This window comes from Tyto alba, unplaced genomic scaffold, assembly GCF_018691265.1.
Source record: "Tyto alba isolate M040663 unplaced genomic scaffold, T.alba_DEE_v4.0 Super-Scaffold_11, whole genome shotgun sequence".
In the NCBI taxonomy this organism is placed as follows: domain Eukaryota; kingdom Metazoa; phylum Chordata; class Aves; order Strigiformes; family Tytonidae; genus Tyto; species Tyto alba.
In genome coordinates this window covers 5,630,194-5,646,933 of record NW_024881273.1, presented here as the reverse complement: position 1 = coordinate 5,646,933, position 16,740 = coordinate 5,630,194, and the positions used below count along the sequence as shown (strand labels likewise).

The 16,740-nt window shown below is 45.2% G+C and overlaps 1 protein-coding gene across 8 annotated transcripts in view; it reads right to left on the bottom strand.

The window, feature by feature from the left end:
- The window catches only part of RAPGEF1 (Rap guanine nucleotide exchange factor 1), an 89,770-nt gene extending 78,579 nt beyond the window's left edge, over window positions 1-11,191 (bottom strand). For 6 of the 8 annotated variants that reach the window (XM_033011981.2, XM_033011985.2, XM_033011984.2 and 3 more), the window contains exon 1: window positions 10,985-11,191. In XM_033011981.2, the coding sequence (XP_032867872.2) occupies window positions 10,985-11,009 (25 nt within the window). In that variant the 5' untranslated portion in view covers window positions 11,010-11,191. Of the gene's footprint in view, window positions 1-9,130; window positions 9,371-9,468; window positions 9,525-10,984 lie in introns of those variants that run through there. The other 2 variants (XM_033011982.2, XM_033011983.2) reach the window with 2 other exon arrangements.
- Between the last annotated feature and the right edge of the window lie 5,549 nt (window positions 11,192-16,740).

Genomic DNA, 16,740 nt, shown 5'->3' with positions numbered 1-16,740 from the left:
TTGCATTTTTTTTTAAGGTGTTATTTGCCCTGCCATTTTTACCAGGATACTTTGGCTTATAACAGCAACTCACCCTTCACTGCCCTCAATTGGCTCCTCTGAGCTGTCCCCAGAAGACACAATATTTGTTTTTTTCCAAATGATTTTGCTTTTCCTTGGCATTCCCCGTTCCAGGCCAACCAGCTCACAATTCAAGTAGTCTTTGATCTGGCAGCAAAGGAAAACATTTTTTTTATCAGTATTTTTAGCTTTCAGCCCAATGCCAAATCATCGGCTGATGGAACACGATACCTCACGTCTCCCTGGACTATGCAGCACAAGGAAAAGCAAAGAAATTCAACTTTAAAAGGTCTAGTGTCCATTTCATCTTTGAGAACCAACAACAAATTAGATAAAAACGTTGCCAGCTCGCAGACTCGCCACCATTAGCAGAGTTAATATTCAGTGAGCTCTTGTAGGCATCCATTTTGTGGTACATAAGGTTCTTTTGTTAGTTCTCAGCAGTGACTTGCATATGAGATGGATTTTTTCAGAGGCAAAGGGTCTTCTTCTAACCCTGGTTTCCTTCCCAGAGAGCCATGGAGTCTGAGGGTGAACACCACAGCCAAACAGCACGTTTGCCTTAGCACTGCAAGAAACAGGCATGTGAAAGTGAGGGTGGCAGTGAAGAAATGCCTTCCTCAGCTCTGCCTCAAACAAAGATGCAGCAAGCCATTTGCTAAATCAAAGCATTCAGCTTCACATAACTTAGTATCAAGCAATACCTAAAATCACTTTGAACAGCTTCCCAACAGGCCAGAAATCTGCCCAACGCTGGGATTCATCTCCCCCAAAACCAGCTGGGTAAATGCTAGGCGTTAGGGTCTACACTAGTCACATCACCACAGGTTTTTCCTGTAGTTTCTAGTGAAAGATGGGCATTTCCAAACCAATATAACCACTATTAAATCCTTTTAACAACTGCTGGAATTGGTGAGGGACTAGAAATTGTTAGAACAAAAATTATACATAAATAAAAAATATTTTAGACTTCATGTACACAAAATTGTATCTATTTCGGTATAGGTGCAATTTTGAGCCAGCTTCACAAAATTGACTAATTCTAACGAAGATATTCTCAAATAATCATAAATCTCTCTCATGAATTTATCTTACTTTTATAAATTTAGAGGTAAAAGCTTAGATAACACAACCAGTTTTTAACTAATACAAGTGTGCTGGTGCAGGAAGTTTAGTGGAGAAATGGAGAGAAGTTTCTAGGCAATAAAGAATTTATATCTGTTCATTCTTAGATCTTGCCTATACACGAACATTGCATCAATTAATCCAGCTGGGGTTAAACTAGAGTAGCTTACTGCACAATTTTCTCATATTTTTTCAAAATACAGTCAAATTTATCTCATGCCTGTGAATTTGACAGTGCAAGATAAACTAATTTGGGACCAGTTCAGACTGACAAAATGCCTATGCAAAAGAATGAGCATAAGATCATAGCCTTTGTTAAATCATCAAACAGCAAACTACATCATCCAGGTCTTACTTAAAAAAAATAATAATAGTCTTTCTCTATGAGCAGAAAAACTAGTGAAACCCTATCTATTCTTCCAACACAAGAAATATAGTTTCCCCTCATCTCCCTTGGTGCTCCTCTGAAGAAGAAGCGCCATGTGTGTTCGTGATTCTGAAATGACGTGTGTACCAGCTGACACCGGATGGCCAAATGGCATGTGGGACAGCTCCATTCTCCCTTCTGCCCTAGTGAAGGCACTACTTGTGGTCTCTTTGTTTTACTCAGTCTTCTTCAGAAAATGTGCAGAAATTTAAATAACTTTCTATTATTGATTCTTCTGCAAAGTTTGACTGAAATTGGCCAACAGGTCCAAGAGTTTTAACAAAGGATGGATGAGCCATCATTATTTCCTTATGAAAAGATGCTACAGATTAAGTGAGGTAGAGACATAAGAAGCAAGCTTACCTCTGAACAGATGTGCCAAGTTACACATCAAGACTCAGTGGTTCCTCTTTAGAGAGATACTGTACAGCTGAATATCACAAAATTGCTCGTATTTGAGAGCGCCAGCTCCTTGTAAACCATGTACTTTAAATACCATTCATTATATTCATAAGAACATTTTAACAGGGTGGTTCTACAACTTTCCAAAGTGTCCCTCCTGTAAACTACAACAGGCCAGACTGACAGAGCAGGAGACAGAAGTGCCACTGTTTGCAGTGACAAAGAACAAACAGCTATTTGCAGAGCAAACAGAAAAACTAAGCTGAAAACAGAGAAACTCCCCACCTCAGTTTCAGTCAGTTATGTTCTCTTAGGTATTGCTCATAAAGATACAAGTTTTTTTTTAAAAAAAGGTCACGTGACTTTCAGATGCATAATGGTTTTGGGTACTGCAATTTTCTCCCATATAGTAGCCCTGGAGAAGCAATTCCAAGCAGTAAAAGAGTAAACTCAACCCCTGCACCACTCTTCCCATTTTCTGCCAAAAATCTGGCATCAGACTTAACATATGATTTCATGTGACCTTTGCAAGGATATTTATACAAACAAAGCACCTCTTGCACAAACCAGTGCTCTACACTTTCTGTAAGTCCCTGTAAATTCATGGATGAGCTTTATTTAACTAAACCTGCTGGGAGACCTCCCTCATTATTCAAACTTATTATTCTCGTATATAATTCAGTTTAAAGCTTCTTCTAATTAGAAAAGCAGAAAACATACATTTAAAAAAATTAAAATGGAAAAAATATATCCAAATAGGGATATTTAATTTCTTTGTATATGAAGGTTGCAGCACACATCGCTCCCAACAATGAAACGTAAGTTTGCATTTTTAAGCAAAAAGTGGATGAGGACCATCCATACTTTATCTTCCCATTCCCAAATCAACTAATTTAAGTTAATATAGGTAGAGCACAAAATGAAAGGAAACAGTGTTTTAAACAGTATTGTTCTGCTAACCAAAGCCCACCATCGGATGTATGCAATGAGCACTGCTCTCTAGAATTGGTTGGAATGTACTATACAATCAGAATTAAAATATTGATTTCCCTGGGTGCCCTTTATTACATGATATTTAGTTTGTAAAAGAAACTTTCTAAATATGGAATTAATTCCTGAGGCTATTTTACCACCTTCTGGGCAGTATGGACAGGACAGATTGCTAGACTGAGAAGCACAATTAAAACATCCAAAGGTGGGGGATAAAACAACACATGCTGCACACTGTGAACACACTCCTTTTGCTCCCGCTTTAATTATTAAAGACTATCTGCAAACTACAGTTTAACAGGTATAGAACTACATATTCAGTCTCTTGGTAAAATTCTATCAAAGTTTAATCGACTAAGCAAGTTACAGCATCTGCTTACTCCAACTTTACCAGCTATGGGTAACTATTCTTTGATTTTAACCTCTACTGATTTTTTTCCTTGCTTTCCCAAAGCCTAAAAAGAAAATTCTCATCTATTTTCTTTGAAATCCCAAGATCGGAATACATGTGAGAGATGAAATTAAAGATCTTGTTTAGAATATGAATGGGACTGGTTCAGTGAATATGTTAAGTACGCAACAAAGGGCATCCCCACATGAAGCGTTCGGAGAGAAAGAATGATAGCGTGAGAGTACAAGCAAGCTTTAACCTTTCTCCCTCAGCAGAACAATAAATTAATATTTCCTTAGAGGCACTGATGGCCACACCAAGATGTTAACTTAAATCATAAAATGCACAGTATTTTCATGACATCATAAAAGCTCTACACAAAGCAGCAGTGACCATCACCCAGGTAAAGTAAGAAAATGCAAAACATGCATTTGCTTAATTCCAAGAGCCTCAGCCCCACAATTAAGAAATCTCCTCTTTGGGTGCCATCCATGCTCAAACAACCCTCTCAAAGTGGAAACAAAAAAATGAAAGAAACATGAAACCAAAATGCTAGCCAAAGCTTAGAATGTCCATACAGCTTTTGTCAAGTCTCAAATATTTTAGATTACTTTCTTAAATATGATAAAAGAGAAAGCAAATGTAGGAAAACCAATTCTCCCAAATACCACCGATATCGCATTTCCCACAACACTAAGTGAATGCTCTGATACAGACCATCTTTTTAACTGTTTCTGTTCACTTCTTCCTTGCTCTCAACATGAAAACATTATCTTACAAACTCCAGAGAGGGTGCGCTATGGTAGCAATTGAAACTGTAAACATTTAACATCAAGAGACTTTCAAAGCTGAAGCGCTTTAACTGAAATATGCAGCGCAAATAAAAGACCAATAATCTGACCCATCAACTTTCTCAGGTTGCTTCACAGAATATATGGGGACATAATTTCTCTCTCACACAGATTAAACTGTTTGCTTTCTCAGTATCAATGTCACGCACTATAAGAAGAGATCGGAAATGTATTTTTAAGAGTGGACGCTATGGGTCAGGTAATACAGCTGTAAATTTGTCAGACTGCAGTAACGTGAGTAGCAGAACTGCAGAACATTCCTATGGCAGCACGTCCCAACCTGCAGGATTCCTGCAGCTTTTCCGGATTACTGAAATCCATCTTCTGCCTCTTTGCCTTGGAACAGACTCCCGTGAAAGCTGCTGGGAGCCTCCTCCTTGCCCGCTTTCTCTTTTTGTCATCCGTCTGTCTTTTCCTATCTGCTCTACTTGCATGCAGCTTAGCCCCTCATTTCCTCCTCTTCCAACATTAATGGGTTGGGCATCCTCTCGCGTCTTTTCTGGTCTGTCCAATCATTCCATAACATCTCCACTTGTCATGTCCCTTTTCCCTTCTCTGGCCATCTTTTTATACAACTTGTATTTCTGGGGCTGCAAATTCAAACGTCCAAAGGTGAATAAATCTAGCTTCCCTCCCACCAGTTCTTCCTTTTCCTCTGATCTCTACTAAAGCATTGAGAATGACACACTGTTCCCCATCACCATCCCCTCATCCCATTATGTTCTGCAATATTTCTCAACTGTACACCCTGAAAGCCAAAGCCAAGCTTTGGTTATTTAGACAAAGGTGACAAATAACAAAGTTGAAAATCTTGCAATAGCTAGGTGATTTTAATACTCCTTCCACACTGCTTCCACGACAATGGCTGAATCCTATAGTTTGCTAATATTAGTAAAGAAAAAAGACAGATGTTAACACCAAAGCAGAATTCCCAAAATATTCAGGCACTTAGAGCACATTAAATTATCAGTTGTTTTCCGAGAGAAAAGCCTATTCTGTCAGAAATTTGAGAAGCTGAAGGATGCCTCTCCATGCACAGAGTTTTCTCCAGATAATGTAATGTCTCCATAGGAAGAATACAGACTGGAAGGATTCATTTCACTCCTAAGCAACAGTACACAAAGGTCAATAGCTTTGCAAACTCCAGATCTCTAGTTTCAGCAGAAAAATGTTGGGATGATTTGCCTTGGAAAATGGAACAAGTTTTATCTTCTACATGTATCCAAACTATGCAAAATGATGGGTGTGGCGATGATCGGGAGAGAGGAAGAAGGCTATTAAATCACATTACCTGTAGCTCTGACATGTAATTTGTTGTTTTTAATATTCTACATAGTTTCTGGAATTCAATCTGGCACAAACACAGAACATGCTCTCTATCATCTTAATTTCACTGGGGTACAAGAATCTTCCAAATTTGATGCTATGGTAACAAACAAGTCCAGCTATCACCTCTCAGAAGCACAACTGAGAACTGCCTAGACATCTCCTGTAATACACATAATGACTGAGTGCTTGAATTAAGTCTGATTAGCTATCAAATGCCTCTGCCAAGGAAAGGTATTTTAAAGAAACCAGAGAGATATTATAAAGTCTAGAAAGTTAATACTTCACATTCCTCCAATTGCAGTTAAGATGCTGTAAGCATTGAATGCTCTCCTTTCAAAGGATCTGTAAGATTTGATTCAAAGCTCATTTTGTGAATTCTACCCACAAGCTTTCAACTTTGGAATAAATAAGGCATTAATATATATTTTTTTAAAAAGACCCACACATTTGCATCAGAGTCTATCTGCACTTACAGATAGAGTTATTAGAATCTCAGCTGAGGAATCAACTGCAATTCAAAACTTTCAAAAAGATGGACAAAACCCCAAGGAAACCTAAAAAAGCAGTTACAGATTGACTCCCTTTCCCAGAAACAAGTACCTAGGTTTCTTCCACTCATGCAATACACTGCAACAAGTAAAGCCATGCTGACAGCCTACAGGTCACTTACAAATGGGAAACGTTCTCTGCAAGTGAAGCAACAGACCTAAATGAAGGATATTTGTATTACGATCTTGACTGACAGTGAACTTGCACTCATCTCTCCGCTTGCCAGGAGGTCAGCAAGAGCCAGTAAGAGTTACCACCACATAAAAATCACACCAACAGATATATTTAGTCATTGCGGTTCAAGGAAAACGATTGCTTGCACTGAAAATAAATTTAGCAATTGTTTCCAGTTTCTGCTTTTTCACTGACTAAGGCACAACCCAGCTGCTTCACATTCCAGTAGACTTCAGCTGTCTTTTTTCTCCACTCCTTGTCCACCTCCTTCTTACAACTGCTATGACCATCTCAATCTTGCAGCAGTTATACTGCAGGCTACATTTCTGAACTCTCTAGTCTCGAAGCTATGCAACAGAACACCTGTCAAGCCTATGAAGACTTATAAAAAAAAAACCCACAAAATTCTGTTCTTTGTGTCATTTTGTAGCAAACACTAAATAGTGATCATCTTGTACATGTATTTTGCCTCCACACAAAACTAGACTGAGTTGTTGATGCTTTTTAAACAACTTACAATGAAACACACATGCAATGTCACTATCTGAGCAGAATATAGTAAGAAAAGCAGTAGGTGCTAAAAGCCCAAGTAAGGAAGAATTGGAACTGAATTGACTTTAGGGTTGTGAAGTGAGTCTTTAGAAGAATTTAGTTTTCAGATTCCAGGACAAGATATTTCACAGAGAATTTTTACTCCATTTGAAAACCACCAATAGAGCAGCACTTACACTGGTCAACTGCAAAACTTCTAAGTTGAAAGCCCTCATCTATACTGAAAAACATGGTACAGTGGTGAATGCGCAACTGAACTGAGAAAGGGTTCTGCCCAGTAACTCACCTAAGCATAACTCAGACAAAGAAAAACCACACAAAACTGTACAAGTGTAAAAAATATGCAGGATAATTTCCACAGAATGATCCAAGCGATTATGACAGTTCAAAATATATCCTCCTACAAAATAAAATCCCCAGGAAACTTCACATCAATATGGAAACATTCACAGGTGCACAATTCAGAATCACGTAAATTGGCATGGAGGACTCTGGACAAACATTAAGTTCCTATATAGACAGAAATAATCTGGCATCCTGAATTGTTCCTTCTATTTTGCCATTTTTAAGAACAGAGTTCTCCTGGGATTACCCCTAGATGTTTATACCACCAGTACTACAGGATGAGACTTCAGAGGTGAATTTGCTTATCAGGCAAATGCTTATGAGTAAAAGGTAAAGACAACAGCATTTTCAGTCTGCTGGGAATAAATACATACAGTTGAGTCCTGAGCAGAATGGAGATAACTGACTGCGCTCCAGGTAGCTAACACTTGAAAGTTATCTCAAACAACTTTTAGCAGACAGCTGTTGAAAAAACAAGCCTACAAGGAATATGAGAGCCCTGCAAGAAATTACGAGATTATGATTGAAAACATTAAGTAAAATAAACCTTCAAAGTATGGCACACATATGTTATTTGGCTTTAACAAAGGGCATTCTTGAATGGACCTGCTTCGTGAAGAGCTTTTGGTTTAGATTTGATGGTGTCTCACTGCTCCCTTATTCTGTCTGAACGATGCAGAATAGTTAAATTCCCTGAGGCACATAATCCATCAGGTAAATAAATACAGGAATTCATGTATTGCCATGGTAACAGGAAACCTAAGCAGAATCTGCAACCTTCTCCACTCCTTCTTGGTATCCCTATTTTGGATTTTAGATCAAAACTATAAGACTAACAAGGGTGAAGCAAATGTTTTCTGAAAGTGATGACGCAAAGTCACAGTTTTAGAGTGAAGAGGAACCAATGTTGGATGCCATTCCTTCTCTTCAAGTCAATGAGGGTTATGCTTTGAAAAAGTATGTGGAAGTCTCCTGGCTGGAGGCTAACAAAACAGGAGGTCTAATACTAGTGAAAACAAAATATGCCGTCTTATCCTACACTACCAGATGGCTCCCCTTCACTCCAGAGCAGTGCCCTGAATTGCTCTATAGTGACCCTTCTGTTGATGAAACAGCAATACTGAGAGGCTCCAGAGGGAGACTTGTCTGCTCTTCCTTGGTGGACAGGATAGTAGCTGTTATCTCTAATCATTTATTATTGTTTTTTATTAAGTGCCAACAAGGTGTTTCATTTAAAGACCCAAGGAGCAGATGTATGTGAGATCTCTAGGGATCTAACCCTGTAACACAACACTTTCCTTCCCAGCAGCCTGACTAGAGTCAAACCAAAGCCCAAGCCCATTCGGAAGTCTGTCAAGATGTCCTGTAAATAAAATAGGCTGTTGCCTGATAACAACGTCAAGGGGTTTGCATGTATTTTTGTTCCCGTAAAAAAAAAAAAAACAAATTCAAATGTACAAAAATACGCAAACCTTAGACCTCATAACATTTGTTTCATGAGTCTGTATCCTTTGTTCTGCTACTGTATACATTTTGACATATATTATCCCAGAATTACTGCGGTATTACAGATCGTGTTTATTCGGTGACGCTGCTAACCAAACTGTTTGTGTCAATCAGAAGTTCAAACACTCAAAAACAGTGATCAAGACTGTACTGCACTGAAACAGCTGGCTTCCAGCCCTCCTCCTTTCTTTCCCTCCCCTTCCCCGGCTCTTCCCATCCAGTGTATATTTGGACTGGATTATTTTTTTTTTTTTTAATACCCTTCTTAAAGAAATTAAAATACAAGCAGTTGAAAGAAGACAGTTTCCCAAATCAACAGTTTCTCTTGTTCAGCAAATCATCACTACAACACACACCCACGAGAAAGAATGCCTCCGCATCAAGGCTTCACCCACTGTATCTTCAAAACTGGACATTTACAGCACTGACCTGGGGATGGATCCTGCATGATGTCTTGAGTTCTTCACTGGGAGTTCAGTGTGTTGCAAGGTCGGGTCTCTAGGCTGCGCAGCGTGTGATTTTTGTGTGGTATTTTTGGCCTTTCTGTTCTATTGTTTATGGAACCGCACCGCATTTGTGTGTGTCTACAGAGTCATCTTCCCGCGTTTGAACTCTTCACGCTGTTTCGCTGGTGTGGAGTTATATTTACTATTCTCACAGGGTTATTTACTGCACGCGAATAAACAAAACGTGATCACTTATTTATACATCTATAATTACTGTCTACAGCGCTATCAGCATTTACCAAAATCCCAAGCCAAACTCACCTCTAGCATAAACAAGTGGCAATTATTTTAGAGCCGGCCCCAGGTCTATATATGCTGCTACCACCTTCCTCACTCCGTTACCTGCTTCCCGGACAAACAGTTGCAGCGATATACCCGTAAGCATTGAAAGGACATAGCCAGAATCCCAAAGCAAAGCGTTATATTGCGATACAATGTAAGGGATCGTGCATCAGATTAACCTATGATATTTCTGGGATCACATTTGTCCCATGATGTGATGCACACTCGTTAGACAGTAACTTAGTGCTAAGAGCTGAAAACATGCCTACATATTGCACTTACAAGCCGGCTGCCAGTCAGCCTGTCTGCTTATCGCTGGAGGCTGCTCCAGAACCCATACCACAGGAGAACACATTCTTATACAGTGCAGCGCAGAAGCCAGAACAAACCAGGATGGAATGATCAAAACCAGAAAGCACAGCTACCAACTTTACTCCTTCGAAACAGGAATCTTTCCTAAATCGGTGGCTGCTGTCCTGGGAAGCCTGAACGCTGTACCTCACACATCCTGACTCAGACTGCTACCCTACGTCCCCCAGCAGGAAACTGCCTAGCTATTCCTTACAATGAAAAATACAAACTGGCATTGATTTTTCTCTGCTAATTAAATGCAACATAATTAAACTAAATAACTTCACTGCTTGATTTGCAAAACACTAATTGAATCTTTAAACATACTGCTCCCGCTACACAGAAAAACATCTAAAGTGACAACTGAGAACCAGACATGACTCCAGAAGCACAGGGAGACAATATGATCCGTGCTTGAGTGTTTCCTTGTGAGAGCTGAAAAGATCTCAGCAGACTCCCCCGGCTGTGGCTCTAGGCGAGCACCCCAGGCTGAGGGGAGATCTTGGCAAGAAATAGGAAAAAATGAGCGAGTTCCCTCTGACATTTACCCACGGACTCATCTTTTCTGATCTTGCACAAACACCAGAAGAGGAAAGTTGGAGAAGTTGCAATTAATCATTGCGTGTAGGCCCCAAAGCGTTGCAGCGCCCCAGCTTTGCTGATGCTTTGCTACATGGAAAGGACGGCAAGGGTGCGGGAAAATAAAAAATAATAATAATAATTAAAAAAAAAAAAAAAAAGGGAAAACAAGGGGAGGAAAAAGCGGAGGAGAAGACAAAAAGCCGGACCCAAAGGGCGCCCGGGCAGCCCAGGATCAGCCCCTGGCAGCGCGGTGGCGGAGGCGCCGGGCAGAGCATCCCCTCGCCGCCCCGGGCCCGGCCCCGGCCCCGGCCCGCTCCCCGCGCCGCCTTGACAGGAGCCTCCCGCCGGCCGGGGCCGCCGGAACCCGCCGGGCTCAGGGCGGGGGGCGCCCTGCCCGCCGCCCCCCGCCCCTCCGGGCCGCGCCAGGCCCGTGGCCGGCAAACCTCCGCCGGGCCGCGGCGGCGCTGAGGGGAAGGCGGCGAGTACGCGCCGGCCCGGCGGGTTCTCCCCCCACCCCGGGGCCTCCCGCGGCGCAACCCCCCCCCCCCCCCCCGCCCCTCACCTGCTTTCTCGATCTTGCCGGACATGTCGGAACCGGGCTCGGCGCTCAAGGGCCGGGCCGCGCGAGGGAACCGCCGGTGGAGCGCGGCCGCGCGGCTCGCCAGCCGCCGCCCGGCCTAACCTCCCCGGCCGCGATGCCGGGAGCGGCGTTACTGCGGCGGCCTGGCTGGGGCTCGGCGGCGGCGGCGGCGGCGGCGGCGCAGGCAGCGCCCGCCCCCCGCCCGCTCCGCCGGGCCGTGAGGGGGAAGAGGCGGCCCGGGGGCTCCCGCCGCACACGCGCCGCAGCGCCGCCTGCCGGCCGCGCCGGGGAACCGCCGCCACAGCGGCGCGGCGGGCGGGGCCCCGCCTCTCCACCCCCCCCCCCCCCCCCCCCACACACACACACCGGCAGCGCTGAGGGCGCGGGGGAGCGGGGGGGGCGTTCTGTCAGGGACCGGTGGCTTCTTCAAGGGAGGTGGCACCGGGAACAGGCGGTGCCCCCCGGGACAGGCGAGGCGGCGGAGGGTGAGGGCAGGCCCCCCCCTCAGGGAAACCCTCCCCCGGGACGCCGGAGCTGTCAAGACGAGGAGCGGGACAGCGCGGTGCTGCCGTGGGCACAGTTCCGCTCCCCCCCCCCCCCCCCCCCCCCCCCCACGCCTCCACCGAGGGGATGGGGGAAAAAACCCAAAGGAGGCGCCTCTGGGGACGGCCCTGGGATTTTTGGGCTGTTTTCCCCCCCAAAATGCATTCCTCTGCACGCGGGTTTGGGGGAGAGCAGGGACTCGCCATCCTGCGCTGCCCGGGGCACGTCCTCAGAAACTCTCCAGGCCTTGAAGACACGCTGCGTTTTTTGTTTTTTTTTGTTGTTTTTTTTTTTTTCCAAATTTGCTACTACAGCAGAATCTTTCTCTTAGAGGAGGCAGCAGCAAAATTACGATTAACGGAAGGGAAACGCGGGTGGGATTCACGCAAACCCTGATGCGGTTTTTAACTCAGGCTGGACCCGGGTGCTGCTGCTGCAGAGCATCCTCACAGCGTCCTAGAAGCACCCCAAATCCAGCGCACACCACCGCCTCGGCCAACGTGAATCCGGGGGTGCCCAGCACCGCTGCCGGGGGCCCTGCAGCCGCCGCAGCCCAGCACTCCAGCTCCCGGCTGCCTGACACCCACAGCTCCAGCTTCACCACCCTCGTCTACGCCCTTGCTTTAATTTGAGCCCAGGAAGCGGTGGCTGATCTGCTCCCTGGGGTGAAGTGGGTTCCCTCGTGCGGGAAGCAACAGCAGAGATGGTGGGGGATGGCCCCAGGCAACAATAAAAGGATTATGCTCCTGTCTGAAAATTAGCAGTACCTTGACTTGCAGGTAGTGCCCTGTGCTATGGGCCAATAAATCTCTGAAGGCTGGTGAGCCATCAGAGGCTGTTTACTTCCCCCTCTATCAAATAAATCATTCACGAGGCTGCTATTTTTGTAAGCTTTACACACAACTTTTAAAGTGACTTCATCAGCTTGTTTAAACATCTCACACACCTGGGGCTGGGCACAAGCTAGTGGAGGAAATCTCTAAGAGAGGAGTATGCATTTTTCTCTCATTAATCCTTTTTTTTTTTTTTTTTTTTTGAGAAGTTTGTGAAGAGTTCCTCAGTGCATTTGCTTAATAAATCTAAACAAAAATAATTTGGGGACAGATTCTTCTCTCACTTGCACAGGTGTGAAAGGTGGCTGTCTTGTAGCCATGTTGAGCTGTGCTGACTCACTCATTAGTGAGTGATAGTAACTAGGAGCCGTAGCGGGTGATGCTAATGCGAGCAGACCTGACTGTGAGTACACACAGGAAGCAGACAGATGAAGTAAGAAGCTGCTATTCTTACACCCTCCATTTTCAGACTTGGGCAAGTAAGAAGGAGCATGTGTGCAATAATGTGTGATATGAACAGAACAGCTACTAAACTAGAAGGTCTTTTCATAGTCTCTGGTATAAAAAGCCCCGTTCTGCCCATGATGTATTGCCTTCGGAGGATGCTGGAGTTTCTCTTGTGCTTTCTGCATTAAGATGTAACTCACAACTCTGGGAAAACCCAATGCTTCTAAATATCCCATTAAGTTGGCTGGGGGAAAACGCCCCAGAGCTGAATGCATCAGTGTGAATGTGTTGTTATGGACAGAGCCGAGGCCAGGAGAGCAGGAGGAGAGCTGTGAAGAGAGATGAGGCTTTTCATGCTATTACGGAGTAGCATGAGATCCTACAGAGGTGTTTATTGCTGCAAGCTGGGGAGAGAGGAAAAGGGATGACAGTAGCTTGTTACCTTCAAGAGGGAGCAATTCTGAAGCATCCTGAAAAGAGCCAATTTTTCAGGTGCTACAGGAGAATAATATATCAGGTCCTGGTACCGATGTGGATACCTGTTTTGTTATCAGATGAGAGTGCAGTGCTAAAGTTCACCTAGCAGCAAGAATCATGCGAGTGGGGGGCAACAACTGGAGCCTCCTTCTCCAAATGCTTCTTTGCTGGGAGAAACTACCTGGCAGCAAACGGTTCAGCAACGCTCGTCAGGCTGTTGGTCTTCACAGACAAACCCTTTGGCCAGAGTCTACTTCAGCCTTGTCCCCCTGTGCTGACAGCAGCTAGGGAAGGCCAACAGACATACAGGGTCATTTCCTGCAGTGAGTCACCGAACTTTACAACTGACCCACTGAACAGGGGAAATTGTGCAAGAAGTGCCAACAAAACTATTGAGATGTGCAATTAGAAAAGAGCTCTCCTGCCCTCTAGTGCCCTCCCCTCTCCCGGGCCGCTTCTCCCAGCCCAGCCTTTGCTCTCCTGCTCCTCTCGGCTTGCGGGGCTGGGGGGGATGCAGTGTCTGGCCCCGCAGAAATGCCAGGAGACAGCAGCCGTTCACTCCCAAACACTGCTGTCCAAGCGGGTTTCAGTAGCAGGGAATAACCGGTACTACACAGGGAAATGCAATTTAGCCAACTACCTTCTTGCATGGTGGTTTCTGGACCAGCATTGGCCTTGATAACATTGCTGGTCAGTGTGGTTGCAGTTCTGTTAAGACACAGCCAGCTCCCTGTAAAGACCTTATTCAATATGCACAAGGATCCCCAAGTGACGGATACACCACAGTGACCCGATGTGTCCCTGCCACCACACATGCTCAGCACTCAGGGTAGAAAGCTTTGCAACTGGGAAGAGGTGGAAAAAAAATCAGTGGAAGCAAATTAAAGCAAAAGGACAAGATTCTCACCTCCTGTTAATGGATGCAACTCCTCTGAGGCCTTCAGTGGTGGAAAAAATAGTGAGATGCCAGCATATGGGGGAGGAGAGGAGCTGTTCAGGGAAGGAGAAGAAGATAGCATGATTGTAGGGGACAGGATTTGGGTGAGAGACTCAGAGGAGCGATGCAGAAGGGGTCAGGGCTGGGAGCTGAAATAGGCAAGGACAGAGCTTCTGTATCAGTCCCCTGGCAAAATGTGTACATGATGTGGGCTGCATCAAACTTCATATGAGTAAAAAAGCACAAATGGGAGACCTTGATTTTGGGTACATCCCCACTTTCACCTCCTTGAGGCAGCCTCAGTGTTTTGCAGGGCTTTTTTTTTTGGTGCAACAGCTAACAGCACCTGGCTGGTGGGCCTAGCTGCGGGACTGTGCTGGAGTGAGAGACGAGCTATTATTTGGAAAGCCGGTGGTCTGGGCAGGTGGGACAGGCAGAGACACGGTTTCCCCCCGCACTGAGCCCCTCCTCTTCTCGCCGTGGGGGCTGGTCCCCCGTGGGGGGTCTCACCCTGCACCCACACTGCTGAACCCCGGGGTGGGGGGGGGTGGGGATTTTCTCTGGTTCAGCCAACCTGGCACACGATTGGCAGGACCTGCTTTCTACCAGCTTTTTCCTTTAAAAAAAGGGAAGTTTGGGTGTTGACTCTAGAGGGCAGCATATGCCGGCACATGGGGCTGGGGGGGCCGCCGTGCTGACACCCCCTGCGCCCGCCGCTCCCCCCGGTGCGAGCAGGAGGGAAAAATCCCGGCAGCGGTTATCCCGGGGAAGCAGCCGTGGGGATGCTCACACTGTCCTCTGAGCATGTGAGCACAGAAAAGGGGGACCAGGAGGCAGGGAGACACCGGCGTGGGCAGTGAGGGGGTTCATCTCCATCCGCAGCTGGGACATCCCAACCCTGAAACACCTTGGTCCCTTCCCTGCTTGGTCATAGAATTTTGGTTTGATTTTTTTTTTTTTTTTTTTTTTTTTTTTTAATTCTTTTATTCTCCAGACAAATCTTTGAAAGGGATGAGTCGCCAAAACCAAAGATGGAAAATGTCAGCCCAAATCCCCACCTGCTGCCTAACCCCGTCAGCACGCTCCCCGGCCTCGGACCCATCGCTGGCTTCAGGAGCACAAGACCAACAGACCCTTTGGCTGCTTCAGGTGTGTTGCTCGCTGTTTCAGGGCTCCCCATCTGTAAAACACAGCCAGCCATGCAGGCAGGAGGACAGAGCCCCAACAGTGCTTAGGTCACTGGGGCTAGGTACTTCAACTGGAAAAGAAAATAAATAAAAAAATTGCACTTTCTGACCTGTTAAAGTGGCAGCTTAAGGTGAAGCTTTTTGATGTCCCTCTTTTGTGAAAGGAAGTAAATAGGAAAAAAATGTTTTGGCCTCACACTGCCACAGGAAGATGAGCTGGATCGGAAGAAGAAAGGCTGAGAAGAATTCCAGGCCCTGGGATTATTAAAAAGAAAAACAGAGAGAGAGATATTAACAACTTCTGACAAACTCCTTGTACATTTAAAGTAATTAGGAAAGTGAGGGTGGAAGGAGAAAAGGCTATAAAGGTTCTTTCTCTGGCTTAATCTTATCCCCCTTCTGGGAACTATAATTCACAGTGGAAAAATAAACATGTGAATCACCACAAAAATACATATTGGCTAACAGCGAAGGGAGAGGCTAACAAGCTGTCTGGTACCCCAAGGTGTTTCTGTCAGCACTTTCTTAGTGGTCAGACATCTGGCTGTCCTTTCACCTCATCACACGTGGAAGTTCACATCAATAGCTCATCCTCTTGGGGTTTATTGAGATAGTGGCAGGTAATTCAATAAAGATCTTTGCAGTGCATGGTTGGAGCTCAGCCGCTGACTTCTCTGACCAAAACACGTGTCCATCCTTGCTGTCTCTGAGGAGCAAAAGCAGCTCTGGACAGTGACTCTGGAGCCTGTCCTGACTCGTGCGCTGTGGGTTACCTGCTGACCGAGGACAGGAAAAGTGGGAAAATCCCTTTTTGTTTTCATAGCCCAGGGGCCAGTATATCCTCAGCAGCCCTTTCCACTTGCAAATTCTGAGGGCATCTTCCCAGAGACACAGATGGTCCCAAGTCCATCCCCATAGGATAGCTTGAACAGCAGCTAGCACATCACAGAGGCTGTGGACAGGCACTGTAGCTGGAGCTACAGAATTAAATTTAAAAAATAAATAAATAAAAAGGAAAAGAAATTGTGGAGCTTTTTCTCAGACCACCAGCTGCTGCTGTTGCAAAGGGGATGGGATGGGCAACATTTCCCTGTGGTGCAGCCGTCCACTGGCAGCAAAATAGAAAGAGACGTAACTCAACCCGCTGAAAAACAACACCTGTGTGTTTGCCCACAGCCAGCGGCCACAAAGTCATTTTCTGTGGACAAGTGACCCTTCCTGCCTCACACTACAGAGCAAGCAGAAGTTGAAGGTGACCCAGGTCGCTCCCTGCAGGAAAGAGTGAAACCAAAATGAATCAAAAAAGGAAATAAA